The sequence below is a fragment of the Panthera tigris genome, chromosome X (genome assembly GCF_018350195.1).
Source record: "Panthera tigris isolate Pti1 chromosome X, P.tigris_Pti1_mat1.1, whole genome shotgun sequence".
NCBI classification, from domain to species: domain Eukaryota; kingdom Metazoa; phylum Chordata; class Mammalia; order Carnivora; family Felidae; genus Panthera; species Panthera tigris.
The window spans coordinates 97,582,856-97,603,911 of NC_056677.1; the positions used below are offsets into that span (position 1 = coordinate 97,582,856).

At 43.8% G+C, this 21,056-nt stretch overlaps 1 protein-coding gene across 1 annotated transcript; it reads left to right on the forward strand.

The window, feature by feature from the left end:
* Positions 1-9,040: 9,040 nt before the first annotated feature.
* On the forward strand, positions 9,041-18,436 carry UBE2A (ubiquitin conjugating enzyme E2 A). The gene is made up of 6 exons (XM_042974482.1): positions 9,041-9,295; positions 9,436-9,516; positions 9,932-9,957; positions 15,411-15,500; positions 16,518-16,606; positions 16,883-18,436. Exons 1-6 carry the CDS (start codon positions 9,252-9,254, stop codon positions 17,009-17,011), a joined length of 459 nt encoding a protein of 152 aa, XP_042830416.1. The 5' UTR covers positions 9,041-9,251; the 3' UTR covers positions 17,012-18,436.
* Positions 18,437-21,056: the final 2,620 nt, after the last annotated feature.

Genomic DNA, 21,056 nt, shown 5'->3' on the forward strand with positions numbered 1-21,056 from the left:
CCCAAAGAAATCCCATATCATTAGCAGTCACTCCCCACCTTTTCCCAGTCCCCCCCCCCCCGGCAACCACTAGTGTAATCTCTGTCCCTGTGGATTTGCCTCTTCTGAACGTTTCCTATGAATGAAATCATACAACATGTGGCTGTTGATGTCTGGCTTCTTTTCACTCAGCATCGTGTTTGGGAGGTTCATCCCATGTTGTAGCGTGAATGGGTAAACAGCAGTAATGAATCAGTAAAAAGGAGCTTCATTCTTTTTTACGGCTGAATATCCTGCTGTGTGGCTATCCCGCATGTTGTTGATCTCCTGGGCCGTCGATGAACAGTTGGGTTGTTCCCACTTTTTGGATATAACGACTAACGCTGCTGTGAACGTCGGCGTACAAGTTGTTGTGAGGACGAACGTTTTTCGTGTTCTTCGGTGCATACCGTTTTGCATCCCCACTATGAATATACAGGGGAGGGGGCCTGATTTCTTCACAGCCTCACCAATAATTACTTTTGTCTTTTTGATCATGACCATCCTGGTGGGTGTGAAGTGACATCTCCTTGTGGTTTTGACTCGCCTTTCCCTGGTGGTTAATGATGAGCACCTTTTCACACACTTGTTGGTCGTTTATGTATCTCCTTTGGAGAAATGTCTATGCAAATGCTTTGCCCATTTTGAAACGGGCTGTCATCTTATTGCTGAATTGTAAGAGTTGGTTATACCTTCTAGATACTAGACCCTGATCATGCAAATGACTTACAAACAGAGGCCTCTTAATAATCCTGTTTGCCACGGTCGTAAGGGGACAGTTTCCACCCTTCCTTCCCCAACCCAGAAACTGCTCCAGAATGTTCTTTGTGGAGGACAAGAGCCTGGAGCAATCCGGAATAAGGACATTGAGGCAGTTCACATTGGATAGCTTCAAAAATCCAAGCGACAACACCAAAATAGTGGAGTTTTAACACAGAACTTAGTGAAGGCAGCAGGAGCATGTGACTAGAAAATTGACAGTTTGGCTGGCTGAAAGAAGCTCAAAACACACAAGGTGTAAACCAAGGGGAATTTAAAGGCATCTGCTAGAACCTCAAACGAATGTGAATTAAATAAAATATAAAAGAAATGTGGTGATATACATATATCATATATATATACACAATATATATATAATGGAGTGTTACTCAAGCATAAAAAAGGATGAGATCTTGCCATGCGCGACATGGATGGACCTAAAGGGTATTATGCTAAGTGAGATAAGTCAGACAAAGACAGACAAATACCACATGGTTTCACTCGTATGTGGAACCTAAAAAGTAAAACAAACAAAAAGCAGAATCAGACCTATAAATCCCAAGAACAAGCAGTTGCCAGAGGGAAGGGGGGTAGGAGAATGGGCAAAATGGGCGAAGGGGAGTAGGAGATGCAGGCGCCCAGCTATGGAATGAAGAAGTCATGGGAATAAAAGGTACCGCGTACGCAATATAATCGATGGCATTGTATTAGCATTGCACGGTGATGGATGGTAGCTACAATCGTGATGAGCATAGCTTAATGTATAGAGTCGTTGAATCACTATGTTGTAAAACTGAAACTAACGTCACATCACGTGACAACTATATTCACCATTTTTTAGCCTGTATTCAAATTTTTAAAAATCAATTCAAGTCTTGGGGCACCTGGGTGGCTCCGTCGGTTGAGCGTCCGACTTTCGGCTCAGGTCACGATCCCACAGCTCGTGGGTTCGAGCCCCGCATCAGGCTCTGTGCTGACCTCTTGCTCAGAGCCTGGAGCCTGCTTCCGATTCTGTGTCTCCCTCTCTCTCTGCCCCTCCCCTGCTCACGCTTTGTCTCACCCTGTTTCTCAAAAATAAATCAATGTAAAAACAAATTTTAAAAAATCAATTCAAGTCTTAGAGAATCACAGTGTTTGCTCCTCAGGTCTTACTCCAATGTCATCCATATGATTTCATATTATTTGATATTTATTGATCCTCTGCTGTGTGTCAGGCAGTGCATTTGTATATATGTACATTTGTACAACAGGCAGTTGTATAGTGATCACCTATAAATAATCTCACCCCCTCGTGTGCCATAGTCAAATGCAGGGCCGGGTGAACTTTTGAAATAAATATTTCAGCCTTTGGAGGGCCGAGAGGCAAAACCAAGAAGATTATTCAGGTACTTCTATAGCGAGAGAAAACAAATTTCCACAAATGTGTTATTGATGAAATTCAAAATATAAAAGTAATTAATTTTTTGCGATACAGGTCTGCTAATGAGAAGAATAGCATTCTTTTATAGAGGGGATAATATTTCACTTAATTAGGGCTCAAAGTGAGTGTTCTCTATCATCAAAATCTCTTGCAATCTCAATACACCTGGTCAAGGTGAGATTTTTCAGAACCTCATTTTGATTTTGTAATGAAAGTTTACAGCTTTTTTCCAAGAGTCAACAAACTGAAAGCGCTTGTTAATAAAAGTCTTACTGAAATAAAGCGGTCGCCAATATCCCTCTGTTAATACTTATCTGCAGTGAGATTTTATGTATCTCATCTTTGAAAAAAATTTTAACCCAGATACACACTGCCAAATACTGATACCAAATATCTGATTTCAACTGAACATATTCATATTTTAGAAGGAACTTATAGAATTCAATTGGATTCTTCTCTTGATATTTGCCTTTTTAGTGCGGCATTACATTACGGAACAATCACTTCCAACTGAAATTTAGGTGGAAGCTCCCGAGATGCACAGTTAAACTGATTTTTAAATATAGAAATTTCCGTTGCGCTTTGCATCAAGTTCCGAAAAACGCCACTGGAATTGTAAATTTGGACTCAGAAAATGTATTCATTGCAAATTGGTGAGGGAATTCAAATCCCGATTTTTGTTTTCATTTTTGACGGCGCAGGAAGAGATCAAAGTAAAGGCGTTACTTGTGATTCAAACAATGTTCGTTGTCATTGAAATGACTTTACTGAAATACAAGTTGCACAGACGAGCAGGGTTTTGCCTTGTAATTTTAGTCTCAATGCATTTAGTAACATTAAGCCTACAGCAAAAGCTAATTTAAAAAAAAAAAACCATCCAGTGTTTAATAGTGGTTGCAGGTGGTTCTTCTCATTCAGAAAACGTTGGGTCTCAGCCTTGAGCTCAAAAAAAAAAAAAAAAAAAAAAAAAAGGCTGGTTTTTTTTGACTGAGAAAAACTTTACCACTGCTGTTGGTTGGGCTTTGTACATTTCTCCAACGAAGCCTTGTTCTGCTCCGTACGTGTTTGCAACACATCTTAGCAGATTCTGCTTCAGGTTGTACCGAATTAGTATTTTCTTGACTTCTTTGAAAACAGTCTCCTCTGAGTCATTCCACACAGACTATCCACACAGGCCAATTCTGCCATCACGTTAAACTCTTTGAGTGAAGTGCAGCAACTGAACAGTATGGCCACCTCATTGCCCTGTTTTTTATTTTTTTTTAATTTTTAAATGTTTATTTAGTTTTGAGAGACGGGGCATGAGTGGGGGAGGGGCAGAGAGAGAGACAGACAGAGAGACAGAGAGACAGAATCTGAAGCAGGCTCCAGGCTCCGAGCTGTCAGCACAGAGCCCAATGCGGGGCTCGAACTCACGAACCGCGAGATCATGACCTGAGCCGAAGTCGGCGCTTAGCCGACTGAGCCACCCAGGCGTCCCGCCCTGTTTTTTAAATGACTGTTGGTGTTGCTTCCAATGTCCTCAACTCTTTAAGCCAGTATTCTTGCTTGAAAGGCTAACAGTCTTTGCAAAGTTTCCCTGGGCCTATTTCCTTGGCTTCTGCAATCAAACGCGATTTAATTAACTCATCATCAGTAAACAGCTTTCCTAGCTTGGCTAACAAATGAGCCACTCAGAAAAATTACTGTGGTTGCAGCCTCATTTTCGTTTTTGTGAAGAATTCTGCTATGATGAGATATCCCATTTTAACCTTTCGAATTTTTCTAACCGTTGCTTTCCTGGGAGTTGGGAACATTGCCCTGAGCACTTCCTTTGGTAATGTCGTCGTGTAGCGTATCGTTTCAGCAATGCTACGGTGTCATTGTGTAATAAGCACAGCGCTTTGACATCAAATGTGATAACCAAGTAATCTCCATTCCCCTGTGCCTTAAAAAGCATGACATTCCAAACCCACTTTTCTTTTTTTGACATGAGAGGTAGGCACTTGCAATAAAAAAAAAAAAAAAAAAAAAAAAACACCAAAAATGCCTTAATATGGTGGTACACGTGGCCTTCAAAATGCTGTCGAGTTACAGCTGCATCACCGCAATTTGTGGTACACCCAGCAACGGTGTGATGACAGCGCCACGTACAGTCTCTGTCACAGCTACTCAGCTCTGCTGTTGGAGCACAAAAGCAGCCACAGACAATACAGGAATGAAACAGCATGGCTGCGTCCCAACGAAACTTTATTTACGGACATTGATCATTTGAATTTCATATCATCCTGTGTCATGAAATATTATTACATATTCTCCTTTTGATTCTTGCAGCCATTTAAAAATATAGAAAAATCACTTTTAGCTTGCAGGCCCTAGGAGAAAGATGGCAGGATGGATTTGGTTGGGGTTTGCCGGTGGATGTGGCCAGTTTGATTGAATTCCTACACCCAACATTGCAGCCATGCAGTTTCCTATTGCTGTTGTAATGAAGTACCACAAACTTAATGGCTTAAGACAACATAAATGTATTACCTTCTGGCTCTGGAGATCAGAAGCCCAAAATCAACCTCACTGGTCTAAAGTCAAGAGGTCAGCAGGGCTGGTGGCTCCTAGCAGCTCCAGGGCAAAACCCATTTTTGCCTCTTCCGGCTTCTAGAAGCTACCGCCATCCCTTGGCTCTTGGCCTGTGGCTGTATCACTCCAGTCTCGGTTTCCAGGTCACGTGGCCTTCTCTCTGAATTCAGACTTTCTTCCCTCTTATAAGGACTCATGTGATTACATCAGGCCCACTGGTTTTATCCTAGATCATCTCCCCATCTCAAGATTCTTAATTTAACCACATCTGCGAAGTCCCTTGTGCCATCATAAGGTAATATATCTATAAATTCCAGAGATGAGGTCGAGAACATCTTGGGGAGGGGGGTGCATTCTTCAGCCCAGCAAGCCACGCCTTTATTTTTGATTCTGCAACGTAGCAGGTAGTGAAATTTTATGTTCATGGCCCTAATTTCCTCACTTCTCTAAACATCACTACTTCTCTCTCCTCTCTCTCCCTCTCTCTTTCTCTCCTTATGTCCTAGAGGCTATCGATGGACAGCAGACTGTTACTTTTACTGCCAAGAGCACGCACTGTGACAACTGTTGTTTCCTATAAGCAATTCTCTTGACTTGTCTTCTGAGGTTATTGGAGTCAAGATGGACTTTTTAAAAATATTTTTAAAATATTTTTTGAAGATGTATTTATTTTTGAGAGAGAGAGAGAGAGAGCACAAGCAGAGAAGGAGCAGAGAGAGAGAGAGAGAGACACAAGGTCTGAAGTGGGCTCTATGCTAACAGGAATGAGCCTGATGTGGGGCTCGAACTCATGAACCGTGAGATCATGACCTGAGCCGAAGTCGGACGCTTAACTGACTGAGCCACCCAGGCGCCCCTGTTTGTACTAAATTTTAGCAATAGAAGTGGGAACTATAAGAAAATAAAATTCCTTGCCTTCACTGGCTAACAGGAGTACAAACTCAGAGCCTCATAAGGCAGGAAATGATAGTTTATTCAGTCTCTCTCTCCAACCCAAAATAGTTCAGGAAAATCACAATCCAGTCTGCATTTTGAAGGCTTCATGAATGCAATTCCACAATTTCCCTAGTTATATATTCCCATATTTCACAGTCCTCCCTTTCAGGAAAATTCTCAGATCCTTGCCTATGGATGGTTTGGAACTTTTTCTCTTTCCTGCAGCTGCATTGCTAACATGCTTTTCTTTGCACTGAAAAAGACTTCTATTTCTTGACCCCTGCTTTTGGGGAGGGGAGTGATGCTTGGCTGTGAAGAGGGTTATTTCTTCAAGATGTCAAGGTGAAAAGGGGATGGAAGGAATGCTTGGCCAACTATGCTATAGCTAGTATGTTCTACCCTGATAATCATCTGTGCTAGAGAGCAATCTTCTGTGTTGCTGATTGCTATGCTCCTGATGAGGAACGCGAGGGCACAGTATTTCTGCAATGCAATTCCACAGGGCAGTCAGGGTGTGCTCTCCCCGTACCCTGCTGCCACGGGGCTCCCAAACTGCTTTGGTTCATGTCCCTGAGTTTTCTTGATTAGGTAGTCAAAGAGCTACTCATCAGCTAGAGCAAAGGAGTTTCAGAAAATAAACAGGCCTCCAACAAAGTCAGATACATCTCTGGCCTTCAGTGAATTTCAGACATTGACTTCCAGCGGCAGGAGCTTCCCAGTCTCCTTCCTGCTCTCCAGTACGTGATAGCAGCTTCTCAGCACCAATGAAAGCTATACCTCTAAAACCTGTCAAAGCTGCCTATCAAGCCTAAAGCCCTCATCCTTGCATTTGAGGGCATTTAATCAACTCTGTCACCCCCACTTTTCCAGGCAGACGTCTCGGCATTCCCCATTAGCCCTGCTAACCTGCCCAATAGCCCCAGAACATGGTTGAGCCCCGTGTCTTTTTTTCTGCTGTTGTTCTCATAGAAAGTGCTGGACTCCTCTCCAAGCCGTGCTGTTGCTTGTTTTGAAAGAAAATCGAAACTGAGCCATTCCAGGAAGCTCATTCTAACCCTACCAGACTGAGGACTCCCCCCACCCCCCACCCCGCCCCGTGTGGCCCCTCAGCATTGATAGATTCACATGCTTCTGCTGTGTACCTTGTGGCCGCTCTGGCAGGCAGAATTCGAAGATTCCTGGCCACTGATGTACACCTACCTTCTCCCAGTTATTCAATCAAACACTAATCTAGGTTCTGCTGTAAGGGCATTTTGCAGCTGTTGCAGTTAAGGTCCCAAATCAGATGATATTAAGATAAGGAGATTCCCCCATGGTGGGCCTGACCCAATTAGATAAGCCCATAATGTGAACGGGGCTCTTCCTGAAGAAAGAGTCAGAGCTTGAGAGGGATTTAATGGGAGACAAGTTGTCTGTTGCTCGCTTGAAAATGGAGTAGGCCATGTGGCAAGGGATATGGGTGACCTCTAGGAGCTGAGCATGGTAGGTGGCTGGCAGCCCGGGAGCAAACGGGGGCCTCAGTCCTACAACCCCAAGGAACTGAACTTGGCCAACAGCTTGGGATAATCTGTTGAGTAGCAATAGAAAACTAACGCACTCGCTTTTGTAGATTACATATGGGTGTATTAGACTGCAAGCTACTATACGAGAGGAAATTTTCAAGTTATTTTTGTACCTACTTCCCACCACACTCACTATGCAATGCTTTTAGGGACACTTGCGTTAACTCCTGATGTGTTGGAGTCGGTGGGAGATATAAATCCTTGTCTGTGACTGCAGCAGCTAGAATCCCTAGCATTCCCAAGCATCCCCCACCTCCCACCTTAGAAACAAATTTCTGCACATCTGACATCTTATGGATATCATGGCTCGATGTCTCACCGGTCCCATGAATTCAAGAAGTCCCCAAACTTTCTCTCCCCAAACTGCCCCTCCCCACTCTGTTCCCCAATTCTGTTCATGGCACCTTCAAACCCGCAGTTATCTTGGGGCTTAAAACTCCAACCATTGTTGACTCCTTCCTCTCTCTTGCCTCCAGGTTCAATCCGTTGCCAAGTCCTCTCCAGTCATCCCCTCCTCTCCATTTTTGTTGTCACTGCCTAGTTCTGTATTTCTCACCTCGACTACTTCCAATGTCTCTTAGCTGCTCTCCTGGGACCAGTCTCTGGCTAGCTCGGTTCTAATTATGTTCAGCCACCTTCCAAAGAACCCATTAGGTTGGCGTTCGAAGCTGTCTATGATTGAACCCAAACTTACCTTTGTCATATTTTCACAAATTGGTAAATGAGTGTTCTGCTGACCTTGTAAATTACTTTGGGTTGACGTTAACGAATTATTCTTTAAAACTGTTATTGCTTTTGCAGGTTCCACATACTAACCTGTGACTCTTCTCTGCAACCTGCAGCTTTTTCACGTGCGTCTTACCGTTACTTTTACTTCAGACTCTCTGCCCTTGCACTTCTCTGCAGTCGGATATTCTCATACCTTGGACTCTTCTGAATATATAGTAGCCGCTTGGCTTGTTGACGTGCCAAGGGGAAATGTGGTTCCAGAGCCAAATTGTGAGTGCCCAGAGCTAAAACCTCATTCTGCTTGCCTTAAGCTCTCATTCCGCTTGCCTTAAGCTCTCATTCCCTCCCCCCAGGACGCACGCCACCATTTTATTCTGCTTTGGGGGTGATCACGGGCCTAAACATTGGGACCGGAATGCCGCACATTCGTCTCATAGACAAGGGACCCACAGCTCCCTTTCCTAGTCGGGGCCGGTTTATCCTTTTGCTTTGCAGTGGTTTTAACCAGTCACACAGCCTCCTCCCCCCCCCCCCTCTCCCGTGTGCACAGGGGGTCTACACCCTAGATTTCCCGCTTTTCGAGAACTAGATTTGCCTCCGTCCACTCTGTCCTCCTCTCTACTTAGGGACTTCCACCCTTCTCGCTACCCGCCCGGCAGCCACAGGGCGTACAGTACTGTAAGAAGTGATCTTCTCTTAAAAAAGAAAGAAAGAAAGAAAGAAAGAAAGAAAGAAAGAAAGAAAGAAAGAAAGAAAGAAAAGAAAAGAAAAGAAAGAGAAAGAGAAAGAAAAGGGGGGGGGGGACAGAAAAAAAAGCTTCCCTGGGTTCGTTTCAGCCCGGGCAGGTGGAGACGGACCCCACTGCACCACGAATTCCTAGTGAATTACGGGCTTGCGCGCGGCCCGTAGCCTGCCTCTCACCCCGGCACGAGCCGAGCAGGGCGCTCCCCGCCTCCCGCTGGGGTTTAATGACCTAAGCAACTTTCCTTGCCACCCCCCTCCCCGCCCGGTGTTGGTACGGCCTGTCCGGCGTTCGGCGTTCCACACCCCCCCCCCTCTCCTTCCAGGTTGGTTCAGCCCCCGTCTACTCTGGGGTGGTGCTTAGCCGGCGCCAGACCGACCCTCGACTTCGGAGGGGCAGCGCCGTTCCTCTGGGCGCTTCCTCGGCGGCCGCTTCGGCTCCTTCGGCCTCGTCGGCCTCTTCAGCCTCCTCAGCCTCCGCCGGGACCCGAGACGTCGGTGTATGCCCCACCCCTGACCCCGCTAGAGATATGTCCACCCCGGCTCGGCGGCGCCTCATGCGGGACTTCAAGAGGTAAAGCGACAGGGAGCGCCGAGGCCGGGGGCTGCCAGGCGGGGCACAGGGCGGGTCCCGAGGCGGGCTGGCTGCGGTAGGGGGCAGCCCGGAGCGGACGCGGGGGCCGGATTGCGGAGCCCCTGTCTGTTTCCCTGAAGGTTGCAGGAGGATCCTCCGGCTGGAGTCAGCGGGGCTCCGTCCGAGAACAACATAATGGTTTGGAACGCGGTCATTTTCGGGTGAGTCTGCGTTCCGGATGGTGGCGAGAGGCGGGGGACGCGGGCCGGCCCAGCCTGCCCTCGGGGACCGGCCCCCCTCGCGAGGGCGGAAGGGGAGAGGGAAAATGTTCGGGTCCGGCTGGGCCTAGGCGCCTCCCCGGAGCCTGTGCCTCGATTAGCTCCGTTCCCGCTGCCAGGGGAACCGTTTGGGGTTCTGAGGGGGGCGGAGCGGGGAGTGGTGGCGGTCAGGCGCGGCGGCCTGCGCCGGGCTTCGGAGCCCGAAACATGGATCTGGACTGGCTTTTCTGACCCAGGAAGCAGCGGTTTACCAGAGGTTCACTTGGCAGAGCTTGGAATAGCCATCTCTTAAGATGAGCCTCTTAAGGGAGAAGGGAGCCCCTTAAGCGGGAACTGACTGTTTTTCTCTGTGTTGCAGGCCCGAAGGGACCCCGTTTGAGGATGGTAAGAGAGTTTCTTTACCCACCTTTCAGGAGCCTGGTCGTCTCTGGGGGAAAGGGGTCCCGGTCATCCTGAAGTGCCTCCTACTTAGGAACCCGCTTCTCCCTAGCCTCTGCCTGCTAAAGGCTTGACTGGAATCCAATAAGTGGCCGGTGGTTCTGACCATTGTCCGCTTGACTAGAACTGCACCTTTTTCCTTGCTTGTTTCTTTAAAAAAAAAAAAAAAAAAAAAAAATCTGGGTAAGGCAGCCGCTTTTTGAAAGGAGCTTCATAGCACCGATGTTAAGGATTTTTGAGGTCTGGGCTGTGATCCTGTTAAATTCAGCTCCCTCCCAAGATACTGAGTTAGTATCAACCCAGCGACTTGCTGATAGACTCAGAGACCCCAGGGACCGCCTAGTTCAGAATTCTACCACAAGGGCAGGAACTGTGTTCAGCAGGTGCTTAATTCGTGTTGGCCGGATGTTGGAGGGGTGCAAGAATCCCTTGCCCAGAACTGTCGGGTTTCTACCGTGGTCTCTCATGGCCAGTTTGAGTATAACATTGTTCCTCGTTTTAAAATGAGTTTTCAGTGTGCTTTTATCAAGACTTTACGGTGAGTAGTCTCCAAGCAGCTTCACAATTGAGGGCATCCTCAATGTCCAGCCTACTTGAAGGCACCATGTGTACCTAGAGGTACGTGAGTTTTCATGGATTCAGGTTTGACTTTTAAAAACACTTGAGTTGCTTTTTAAGGATTTAAAAAAATTTTTTTTTCTCTTTTGAGATAATTATAGATTCATGTGCAGTTGTAATTAATAATAATACTCCAGAGAGACCTTGTCTACCCTTCACCCATTCCTCCACCCCTCTGGTAACATCTTGAATGACTATCCTACGATATCACAACCGGGAAATTGACACCGATAAGAGTTTTACGTGCATCCAGTTGTGTGCGTGTATGTATGTGTGGTTGTTTTCTGAAAGCTTAAAACATTTAAAACGTGATTAAAAGTATTTGAACTACCGATCAACATCTTTAATACTTGAGGTATTCAGAAAACAGAAGAATCTTTGTTATTTTTTGCAATGACCATCTCTACTCGTTTAGCAGTTGCCACACACACACACACACACACACCCACACCCACGTGCACACACGCATGCACATAACCCCGTTTGAAAGTAGGAACAAAAATATTACTGCAAACTACTAAGTATATACTTCTGTTACTGAGCTGGATTGCCTTTTGATGCTACCAGCCTACAAGACGTCGTGAGATGGGGCAACATTGGCCAGTTTTATACTTTGCCCGAAATACTCAGGTTTCCCGAGGAGACTGTGGACAGTCGCCTGAATACTTCCTCCACCCCCTGAGTGTAAATATCACCGCTCCTCAGTGTCGCAAGAAAAAGAAATGACAGCAAGAGTGAGTGATTCTGAAGGCACGCTCCTTGGGTGCAGTAGATCATTTGAACACATCCATACATAGCAAGAGCTAGCTAGACTTCATTTTCCTCTACTAGACTGGTGCTAGTTCTTTATACCTGGGCACTGTGTGCAGATTAACTGTGTCTTTGCTTTAGCTCCAGCAGACTTTGTTTTCATCGGCTTTCTCCACCCCCACCCCACCCCCCCCGATTTTCCTCCGACAGCTTCATGCTGGGCACAGCTTTATTAATAGTACATCACTTTGCCGGAGGACTGGCTACTTAAATATTTCAAGGGTGCTTCACTTGTTTTAAGTGGTATGAAATGAGAAGGTACTTAAGGAATCCATTATCTACCTGAATCTTCCCCGTTGATATCACTTGTTCTATTTTTGATGATGTGCCTATCCATACTGGCATTACGGAAAGGAATTACTCCAGCTAAATAACAATACCCTTCTCTGATTCATTCTGTCGAGCAGTCTGCTATCCGTGGATGCTTCCTCGGGTGTCTAGAACACTGACTGTGGGGACAAAACATATTTTGACCATATTTTAATACGCTTTGTTGGCAATGAGGGAATTTACTAGAAAAGACTGATTAAGGACAAGTGTCATAATTGGTTGTGAGGTTTCCGATGTAGTATATAAATCAACAGCTCCAAAACTACTTTTGCTGTTTCCTTGTAAACGCTTTGTGGTGGAAATTTCTGAAACAGCCAGGCCCTACTTAAAGAGATGAAGACTTAAGAAAAGGAACCCTTCAAGGTATTTTGATTTAACTTCACACACTTAAAGTAAGAGGAAGATGTTCCCAAGAACTCACCTTGCTACCAAACGAAACACTGGGGGGCAATGCTTCCTCATCAGAATATCGTAGTATGTATGCTGAATTCAAAGACTATGGAAAAAAGTATTCTCCTTTGCATCATCTAAAAATTATTAATAGACACAGTAAGATACTAGTATTTGCTTTTCATAATAGGTGTATTCTTAAGAATTTGGATGTAAGTCTTTTAAAAATGAATCACTTAAAATTCACTGAGGGTGTTCTTAAGTTAAATACATCCTATGATGAAGAGGTATTATGTTAAAAATCAGAATTTCCAGTTCAAAACAAAACGAAACAGAAGCATGTACTTTGTTTTCTCCTCCGGGGTCACAAACTGGTGGCCAAATGGCAGAAAACACCTGCCGAGGTGTTTCCTTTGGCCAACATGGTATTTCCAAAAATTTGAGTTTGTAAATGTCTTTAGCAGAACATACACTCTCTAGTTTAATGATATCACTCCTTATTGCCATACACCAGCCATTTAATACATATAATTTCCCAGCCCCTATGTATAGATGGATTAACTGATACTTTCCGTACAACGTTTTGTCCTCCTCAGGAAGATGAACACAATCAGTAGCGATTGTGTACAATGGTGAGGCTTAAGTTTTCAGTTAATTTAAAGCCGAATCTAAATATCCAGAGGATAAGAGCACTGGTCTCAATTGCATAATGTTCTAAGATTTTAAATTTCCTTAACGTTTGTTTCGGATCTCCGAAATGGCATTGAGGGTTGTATTAAAGAGATTCTGATTGTTTAATGTGGCTAAAAGGGTAAGATTTGGGGGTAAGTCCTAACTTATATTCAAGTACACGTAAGCAGGTGGCTTCACTACTCAAGATACTAAACGGGCTGTTTTAAAAGACTTGATTAACTTCTTTGGTAGCTAGCTAGGTAACCACCTTGTTGAGCTTCTGGGCGAGCATTAGGCAGAAACTTCAAGTCAAGAACCTTTTGAGAAAGTTTGAGAGCCACCAACATAGATACTCACCTTGAATTCAGCGGTGAGCGTTTGGTGTAGGTCAGAAAGTAAGTACTGTTTAGGATTTGAATTCATTACTTGTATATTTCTTACTGATGGTGAAGTTTGGATTTTTGGTTCTTGCCTCCTTCAGTTGAACGTTTGCCATTTTTATAGCTACGGTATGTATGGAGCACTTTGTGTTACTGTGCGTATTTTTCCCTCCTTTAAACCTCACAACAATGTTGTGTGCTGGTTACTGTTCTTGATCCCATTTTACAGATGAGGAAATTGAGGTTTAGTCGAGTTGAGTGGCTTTCCCAAGGTCCCACAACTAGTAAGTAGCAAAGCAAGGAACTGAGCCCCCGTCTTGGTGCAAAGCTGCTGTTTTCCCCACTATGCTCTACCGTTTCCACGCGCGCCCGCCTTATGCGTTGCTTTACCACTTTTAGGCTATCCTCTTGAATCTAAAGTACCTGGGAGCTCTGTGTGCTATTAAATCCACCCAATTTTAGAGCAATTCCTTGATGATAAATCTCTTCTTACCTATAATCTAATCAGATTTCAACATCGAGCCAATGTGTTTATACTTGAGATACCTAAGGAAGCTCAAAGTTTTGGACTAACACTCATTCCCACTTTCTCCTGCGTATTTTCATATCAGTAGTACTGACAAGGAAGAACCGCTGTTTTTTCCCTCAAAAATAGGAAGATTTATGACCAGGTGGTAGGTTAATAAAGTAGGTTCGGATGGAGTATAGCATGTTTGTCCATTCCAACATATTTTACTTTTTGCTCTTAGTTATAATGCATAGTATCTTCAGATCTGGCTTTGCACACAGCTTAGGGAGTAACAGTAGTTTGGGGGAATAGGTCTATATGTTACATTTTAAATTATTCTGAAACTTTGGGAGACATGTTCATACTAAGGGCAGCTTTGTTACCAAATTGTTTCCTAGCAGTGTGCTGGTAGAAAGCAAACTTTGGTATTGTTACATGTAACAGATCTAGCAACAGAATGTAGTCTTTTTTTTTTTTTTTTCTTAAGTGGTGGATAAACCTGTTCACGGAGGGAGGAAATAAATTGCCAACTCTAAAGGAACCGTTAACAGAGTATACTCCACGTGAAGGGTGGTCTGTGGTATCAGAATAAATGTATTAAATGGACCAGAGTAATACAGTAGAACATCCATCACCTTAGGCCAGACGGTAACTGATTCCTTAAGATAACCTGAAGAGATTTCAGTCAGGAAAAAACAATCGCCCAATTGTTTCCTTGAATTTATTAAACCCAATTTAAAAACTGTTTTGGAGGAAATAGTCTCCCCCAATCACAACATCCTATGATTCTTGAATGAGATCCAGTTTGTTCATTCCCTATAAATAAGTCTATAGTATACTTTAGGGCCTCCTGCTACCTTCGTTGACGCGCATTCAAGGGAAATAAATTCATTTCACCAGTGGCCTAAACAAACATCATTAGAAAGGTAAATTTGCTGGAGACATGAATGCAATCTAATGTGATTTTTTAATTATTTCTGCCATTAATTCCCTCTATTAGTGTGAATAATTGAGTTGATTTTATAGTGAAGTACCTTGTGAGTCATACTTAAGGACTTTTGAGAGAGATTGTGAAGTTTTTCCTGGCTTGCGTTCAATTATGTTTTCGTTATAGTGTTGCTATTATACGAAAAGGAGCCAGTGAACACTTGTATACTTATTCCCTTCCATGTTAAAAAATAATTTGGTTATCGATTTGTATTTCTAGCATGGATTCTGGAACCTCTGTACTCCGTCCTTTTCTAGTCCATTTCCAAATCACCGGAGAGTTCAAGATGGAGGCTGGTTAAAACAGGCCTTTGAGGCCTTTCAGCCATCTAAGGGAAGGAGGCCAAATTTTGGCTCTTGTTTCTGGTCATTTTGAGGATGTCTTCAAAATGTACAGTGGCTAAAGTTATCCTGCAGGCCATAATTTTGCGTTTAAGATGGCTGTGTTTAAGTTCGGGGGAGAATGATGGCAAAACAAAACAAGACAAAATCCCCTTTGGGCGGTGGTTCCTACCCTATCTATTTTTAGAGCAGTTTCTGGAGATCTTGCCTTCCCCCCCTACCTGGCCTCTCTTTCCTCTCTGCAATATACCTCTGCATTATTTCATTTAATACTGGAAAAAAATGCCACGTAGCATTAAAAGAAAGTGCTACTGAACAAAGTGATAAATCTGTTTCTTAAACCTTTTCTTTTCCAACTACAGGAACATTCAAGCTTACAATAGAATTCACTGAAGAGTATCCAAATAAGCCACCTACGGTTAGATTTGTCTCTAAGATGTTCCATCCAAATGGCAAGTAGCACTCTTAATGCAACGTTTTAAACGGGTCCACTGTTAATTATGGAGGTGTCTCACGTTTCCTACTTATCGGTCTATAGTACCTGGGCATTTGTTTAGGCATCTTGCTGTTTCCTGAAAACTGAACTCGTCCGTGAGGGTCTGTTGCTGTCTTGATCTCTAGTGACAGAAGTGAAGCAGTGAAGGCACTTTGCCTTTGCTTGGAGCCTGCAAGCCGCCTGGTGCCGACGATCTTTATCATTTACTTATTGCACAAAAATAAGGATGCTCTTGATGTTTCCTTTTAATGTCAGGCTGGGATTGGGGTAGTCTTGTGGCGTGGTTATTTTCACGCTAGAACAGTTTATTTATTTAGAACAACAGTTTTCAAATTTAGATGCAGATCAAAATTACCGTGGAACGTTTTCAAAAATACAGATGCCTTGGCCCCACTCCAGAGCCAGTGAGTGTCAGATTCTGTGGCTGAGGGGCTACAGTGTATCGGAAAAGCAGCACAGGTGATCCTAACTTACCTTCTGCCTTTTTTATTTTTTCCCTTTCTCTCCTCGTACTAAGCTTCAGAACAGCTTGCTTTTTATTCAGGTTAGTAAAGTATTTTCCAGGATATCAGATACTCTTATCTTCGTGTCAAAACGAGACTTTGCGAACTCTGCGCTATCTGTTGTTATTTCAGATAAGAGACCGAGTTTACACATTTAGTGGAATAAATTTCCCACAAATCTGGATGCCTAGGGACCCTGCTGGACAAACGTGTGTGCTATCCTGGATAATACGGCAGTCTTTTCAGAAGAAAGAGCACGAAGCAGCTTCTAGTTTTATACCAATTCTCTTTGACATTCTCGGATTATTTCACTAGCAGTGATGAGGACTCTTTTTAGGAAGCTAAGTGAGAAGCAGTTTTGGAGTCTTTTTAAACCTCACGAGCAAAGTATTCTTGACTATACTGGTCTTGACTATGTTACGATATTAATGGGTTTTATTGTGTTTAACGTACCACTTCTATGCTCTCAGTCTATGCAGATGGTAGTATATGTCTGGACATACTTCAGAACCGTTGGAGTCCAACCTATGACGTGTCTTCCATTTTAACATCCATACAGGTGATTGTTCCTTCATGTGACCACCTATGGCCTTTGCTGTGTGTCTATTAGCACTTGAATTGTTTTTGACAGTCCTACCTTAAGGCAAAGGGCGGGTCATTAAGACCCAAGCGCCCCGAAATCATGTATTTGCCTAGCGAGCAGCGGATTGATGGTACTCTAGGTTAGGATGCTAAGAGAGCAAATGTAGTCGTTACTTAGGACAGTTCAGCGGATTGTTTGGAATATACGCTTTTTTGCCTCGAGGGACTGACCTGTTACAAATTGTTTCTATAGTCTCTATTGGATGAACCCAATCCCAATAGTCCAGCAAACAGCCAGGCTGCTCAGCTGTACCAGGAGAACAAGCGGGAATATGAAAAACGTGTCTCTGCGATAGTAGAACAGAGCTGGCGTGACTGTTGACCCGGGTGCAGCGAAAGAAGAGGCCGGTCAAGAGAAAAATCTATATTGATGTGTTTGTCACCTCCCTATTCTTCAGTGTCATTACATTTACTTTATTAAAAGCAAAATAGCTGTTGTGCTGTTTCCATCTTCCCTTGCCAAGCTCTTCCTACCCCTTCTCCCCTCTCCTTGAACATCAGAAAACACCCTCTAGGAGATCAAATGTACTGTACCTGGGTTACGTGCAAAATTGACTAATGCTCAACTCCTTTTCTGTTGTGTCTCATCTCCAGTTTTAGGGCAGGATTGTGCTACTGTGCTTTACACTGAGCTTTTAAAGTGAACCGTTACACAAGTGGTGCTTGCGCACAGCTCGATGACCAGGATGTTATTTTTAACAAAATGACTGCTGGAGTGTTTCATCCTGGCCGGCCCTTCACTCGTGTTGGATTTAGACGTGAATGTTTGCGATATGGCCTATGGAAAACGGGGGAACAGATCCGTGTAAACACCCATTTTGAAAGAGCAATGGAAGCCCAAAACGCTAGGATGGTAAGGTCCAACCAGTACGAATTACAAGATGGCTTTTACCGGTAGGAAGGGAACGGTCAGTGAAAGGGCTCCGCCACAGGCGCGCAGCAATCGCCGTAACTGACACGTCCTCTCCTTGCGGGATGCTCGCCGGGCTCACCCATGCTAAGTTTCAGAAGACCGAGGTCGTCTTCTGGGTTTTTGCTTTTCGAAGAGGTGTGGGAGCAGAGGAATGGAAACAATCATTAGTTTGAAGCTAGGGAACGTTGGAGATCCTTTAATCTTTTTAAAGGAGAAGCGCTACCCTAGATAGACTTCTAATCCCCCATCATTTTTTAGAGTTTTAATTAGCCCAAGGAAGGGAGCCTGTCTGTGGCAAACTGTTTTTCCACTCGACTCCTGAGTTCATGCTGCATGCTTTTAGTTTCTTCTTCCCTTTCAGTATTATAAGAACCTTAACGTTCTTTCTGTGGATATTTATACTTTAGATAGACAGTACGTTTCAGCAGCAGCGTGGGACAAGGCTTGTACATGTTTCGTCTAATGTTCCATCGTCACCTTTTGTGCATTTGTCACTCTTCTAAATCAAACTTTGCACAAGTAACCCATGTAAAAAAATGTACATTTTTCAAAACTTGTAAATAAAAATAACCTTAAAATTTTGTAGTCAAGGTATAATTATATTTTAGCTCACTATGAACTTTTAGTATTAACTTATTGGAATCTCACAGCTACTCACTTTCCCCCTTGAAATAAACCTGGTGAAAGCAAAATTACAACACTCTGCGAGAGGAACAAGAGGAGTAGATCTTGTTGGAGAGGACCTTCTTTCTTGTCATAAGTGTTAATGCTCTGTTCTTTTTTTAACGTTTTAACAAGAATGTAAAACTGTTAAATAAAACAAAGTTCCTTCAGCATACAGTATGGTCAATCAAGCGAATGCAGTGGGGTTGGGGGCGTGGACACACCTGGGTGTTTCCGGCACCCTCCCCTACCGAGACCTAACTTGTCGATCCTGACATTCCACCTCTTTCAAAAGCCCTGGCTTGTAACAAGTAGCACCAAACTACTCTAGACCGGTACTTTCACCCCCGGATGAAGTTGGGGCGTACAGGTAGCCTCAGTCTGCCCTTGTTTCAACAAAACCGCTCTCTCCCGAGGAGCAGCCTAGCTCGCGCTAAAGACGCCAGAGCAGTGACTTCGTAGAAACTCTCCACTCTCGTTCGGGGTAGGGGCGAGATGACATTAAGCGGAGTCTTTCTGGTGTGTGTACTCACTCAGCCTTTAAGACGCGGCACTTAGAGGGGCCTCCGTGGCAGAGAGCGTTCAACACGTCACAGGCGGCAGCATCCTTACATGTGCTCACGATTTTCCCTTAAGTCCATTTCTGCTTCGAAGTAGAGCCACGTTACATTGCTCTTAATTTGGGAGATTAGTTGGACATTAACTTTTTCACCCTACCGTGGCTGGGTACCTTAAATATTGACACTGTTAGTCACACTTGAAAAAATTAAGGTGAGACGCGGGGTGCGCAGATTTAATTTTTGTTTTCTTTTCACACACCTCCTGAGAAACCCTATTCCCAGTTTGTTTCATGGGATAATCCTTTGAAAACCTTGCACCCGAGTCAACAAGCTGATCAAGCTGATCTCTGAAAAGCATCATTTCTCGAGGTCAAAGGCACTACAAAAACCATTCATTCAAACATTTAATGCTAATTTGCCTTTTTTTCTTTACAATTTTTTTTTTTTTTTTTTTTTTTTTTTTTTTTACAAATGCCACAGGCTGCTTGCATATAATTATAACCAACAAGTTAAAACAGATTTGGAGATCTCTTTATAAAATGACAGTGTGATTTGAACTTGAGTCTTCAATTCTGCACCTGCTGATTCCGGGGTGGGGGTATGAGGAAGAACCAAAGTTGTAATCAAGAGTCCTTTATTTATTTAGGACCCATCTCTAGCTTCAGGGGTTACTCACAGCAAAGCGAATGCATTGTATTCTACTAAAAATAGAATCCCAACAGAATGCATGAAATTCCCATTCATTTCGCAATCAAAGGGGAGGAGAAAAATCTAGAAAGTGAATCTGTGAGACTCAAGGCTATATATGACTGACAGAGTTACTTCCTCAGTATAACGTATTTAAGTAATTCAAATAAAACTTGAAGCGGCTCATGTATGCGTGCTGGTTTTATAGCAAAGGTACGGAGTTAAAAAGGACTGCAATTTTGAAGAAAGGGAAAATACAGGAGCCAACAGAATGGGGACAAAATAGAGCAGCAAGGTTGTCCAACAGCTCATTCTCATTAAACCCATTTCTCAACAGATTTTATTTTCAAACAGAGGTAAGTGACTTCACCCTAATTCCACATCAATAGCAAAGCTAACCTAAGAAGTTAGGAAATCTGGACCCTCAAATCCAGAACCAAATATATACTTGTCCCCCACCCTCCACACACAAATTGTCTACGTATGCATATATATGTACACACACACACACACACGCACACATTTGGCCCAATTATTTGGGAGCCTTAACTGTGACCACATTAATATTCTGTTCCGTTGAACTTCATCTAAGTAAACCAGATTCATAGATAGCATTTCCCTACTTCCCACCCCACCCACCCAGCCCCGCCCCCAAAATCATGCTGGGAAGAGGAAAGCAATGTAAAGAGAGAAAGGAGTTCTCTCACACCCCTTGATTCCCCAAAGCCAACTCCTACTCAAGGGAACGAAGGCTGGCTTTTCCAACTCACTAGCTGAACCGCAGCTTCTCAAGTCTGGCATGAGCCTTGTGGGGTGAAAAAAAAAGAAAAAATCCTGTAAAATCCATAAACATGCCGGCTTCTGTTCCCTTTGCTATTGTTAAAATGTGAAGGGCCAAAACAGAACGCACACCTCATTGCTCTTTCTACCAACGTCAGGAAAGGCCACCCACTGTAGGAAGAAAGGGAGTCAGTGAGAAGCAAACATCACACACAGTTAATCACCGCGGGTGACTAAAAGATGGAGATCCAGGTGTAAAAGTGAATCCCTTTATATGTTTAAAATATCGGTTTAACTACCATGGACAGCTTCTTCATGCAAAATAGAGGGGAAAGGAAATTACTGTTTATGGTGGGCCGACTGCATGTCAGATACGGTGCTAAACGTTTTAAGACACTGTGAGCCACCTAGCTGCCCTGTCATTTCGTTGGAGTGTTTAATTATCGATATGAATAGTCCTCTCTGAATAGTAATACTGTAAATATTAATACTTGCTCTGAGATACAAAACCCAAATCACGTAAAAGTAAACAAACAGCCTGAGATCTGCTTGCAGCCAGCAGGCTGGGCCATAGGAAAACGTGACGGGTGACTGGCTAGCTGTTCGTATCTGCCAAGTCCTTTTATGTTCATCCACATGCGCTCTGGGGTGGAAATATTTTGTGCAAACACCACTTCCCCCCTCCAAAGATCCAAAGTGTCGCCACTAGGCTGCTGCCCGGAAATAAGCACGCCACCATTTTGATCAACTTTGGCTCCTTTTTA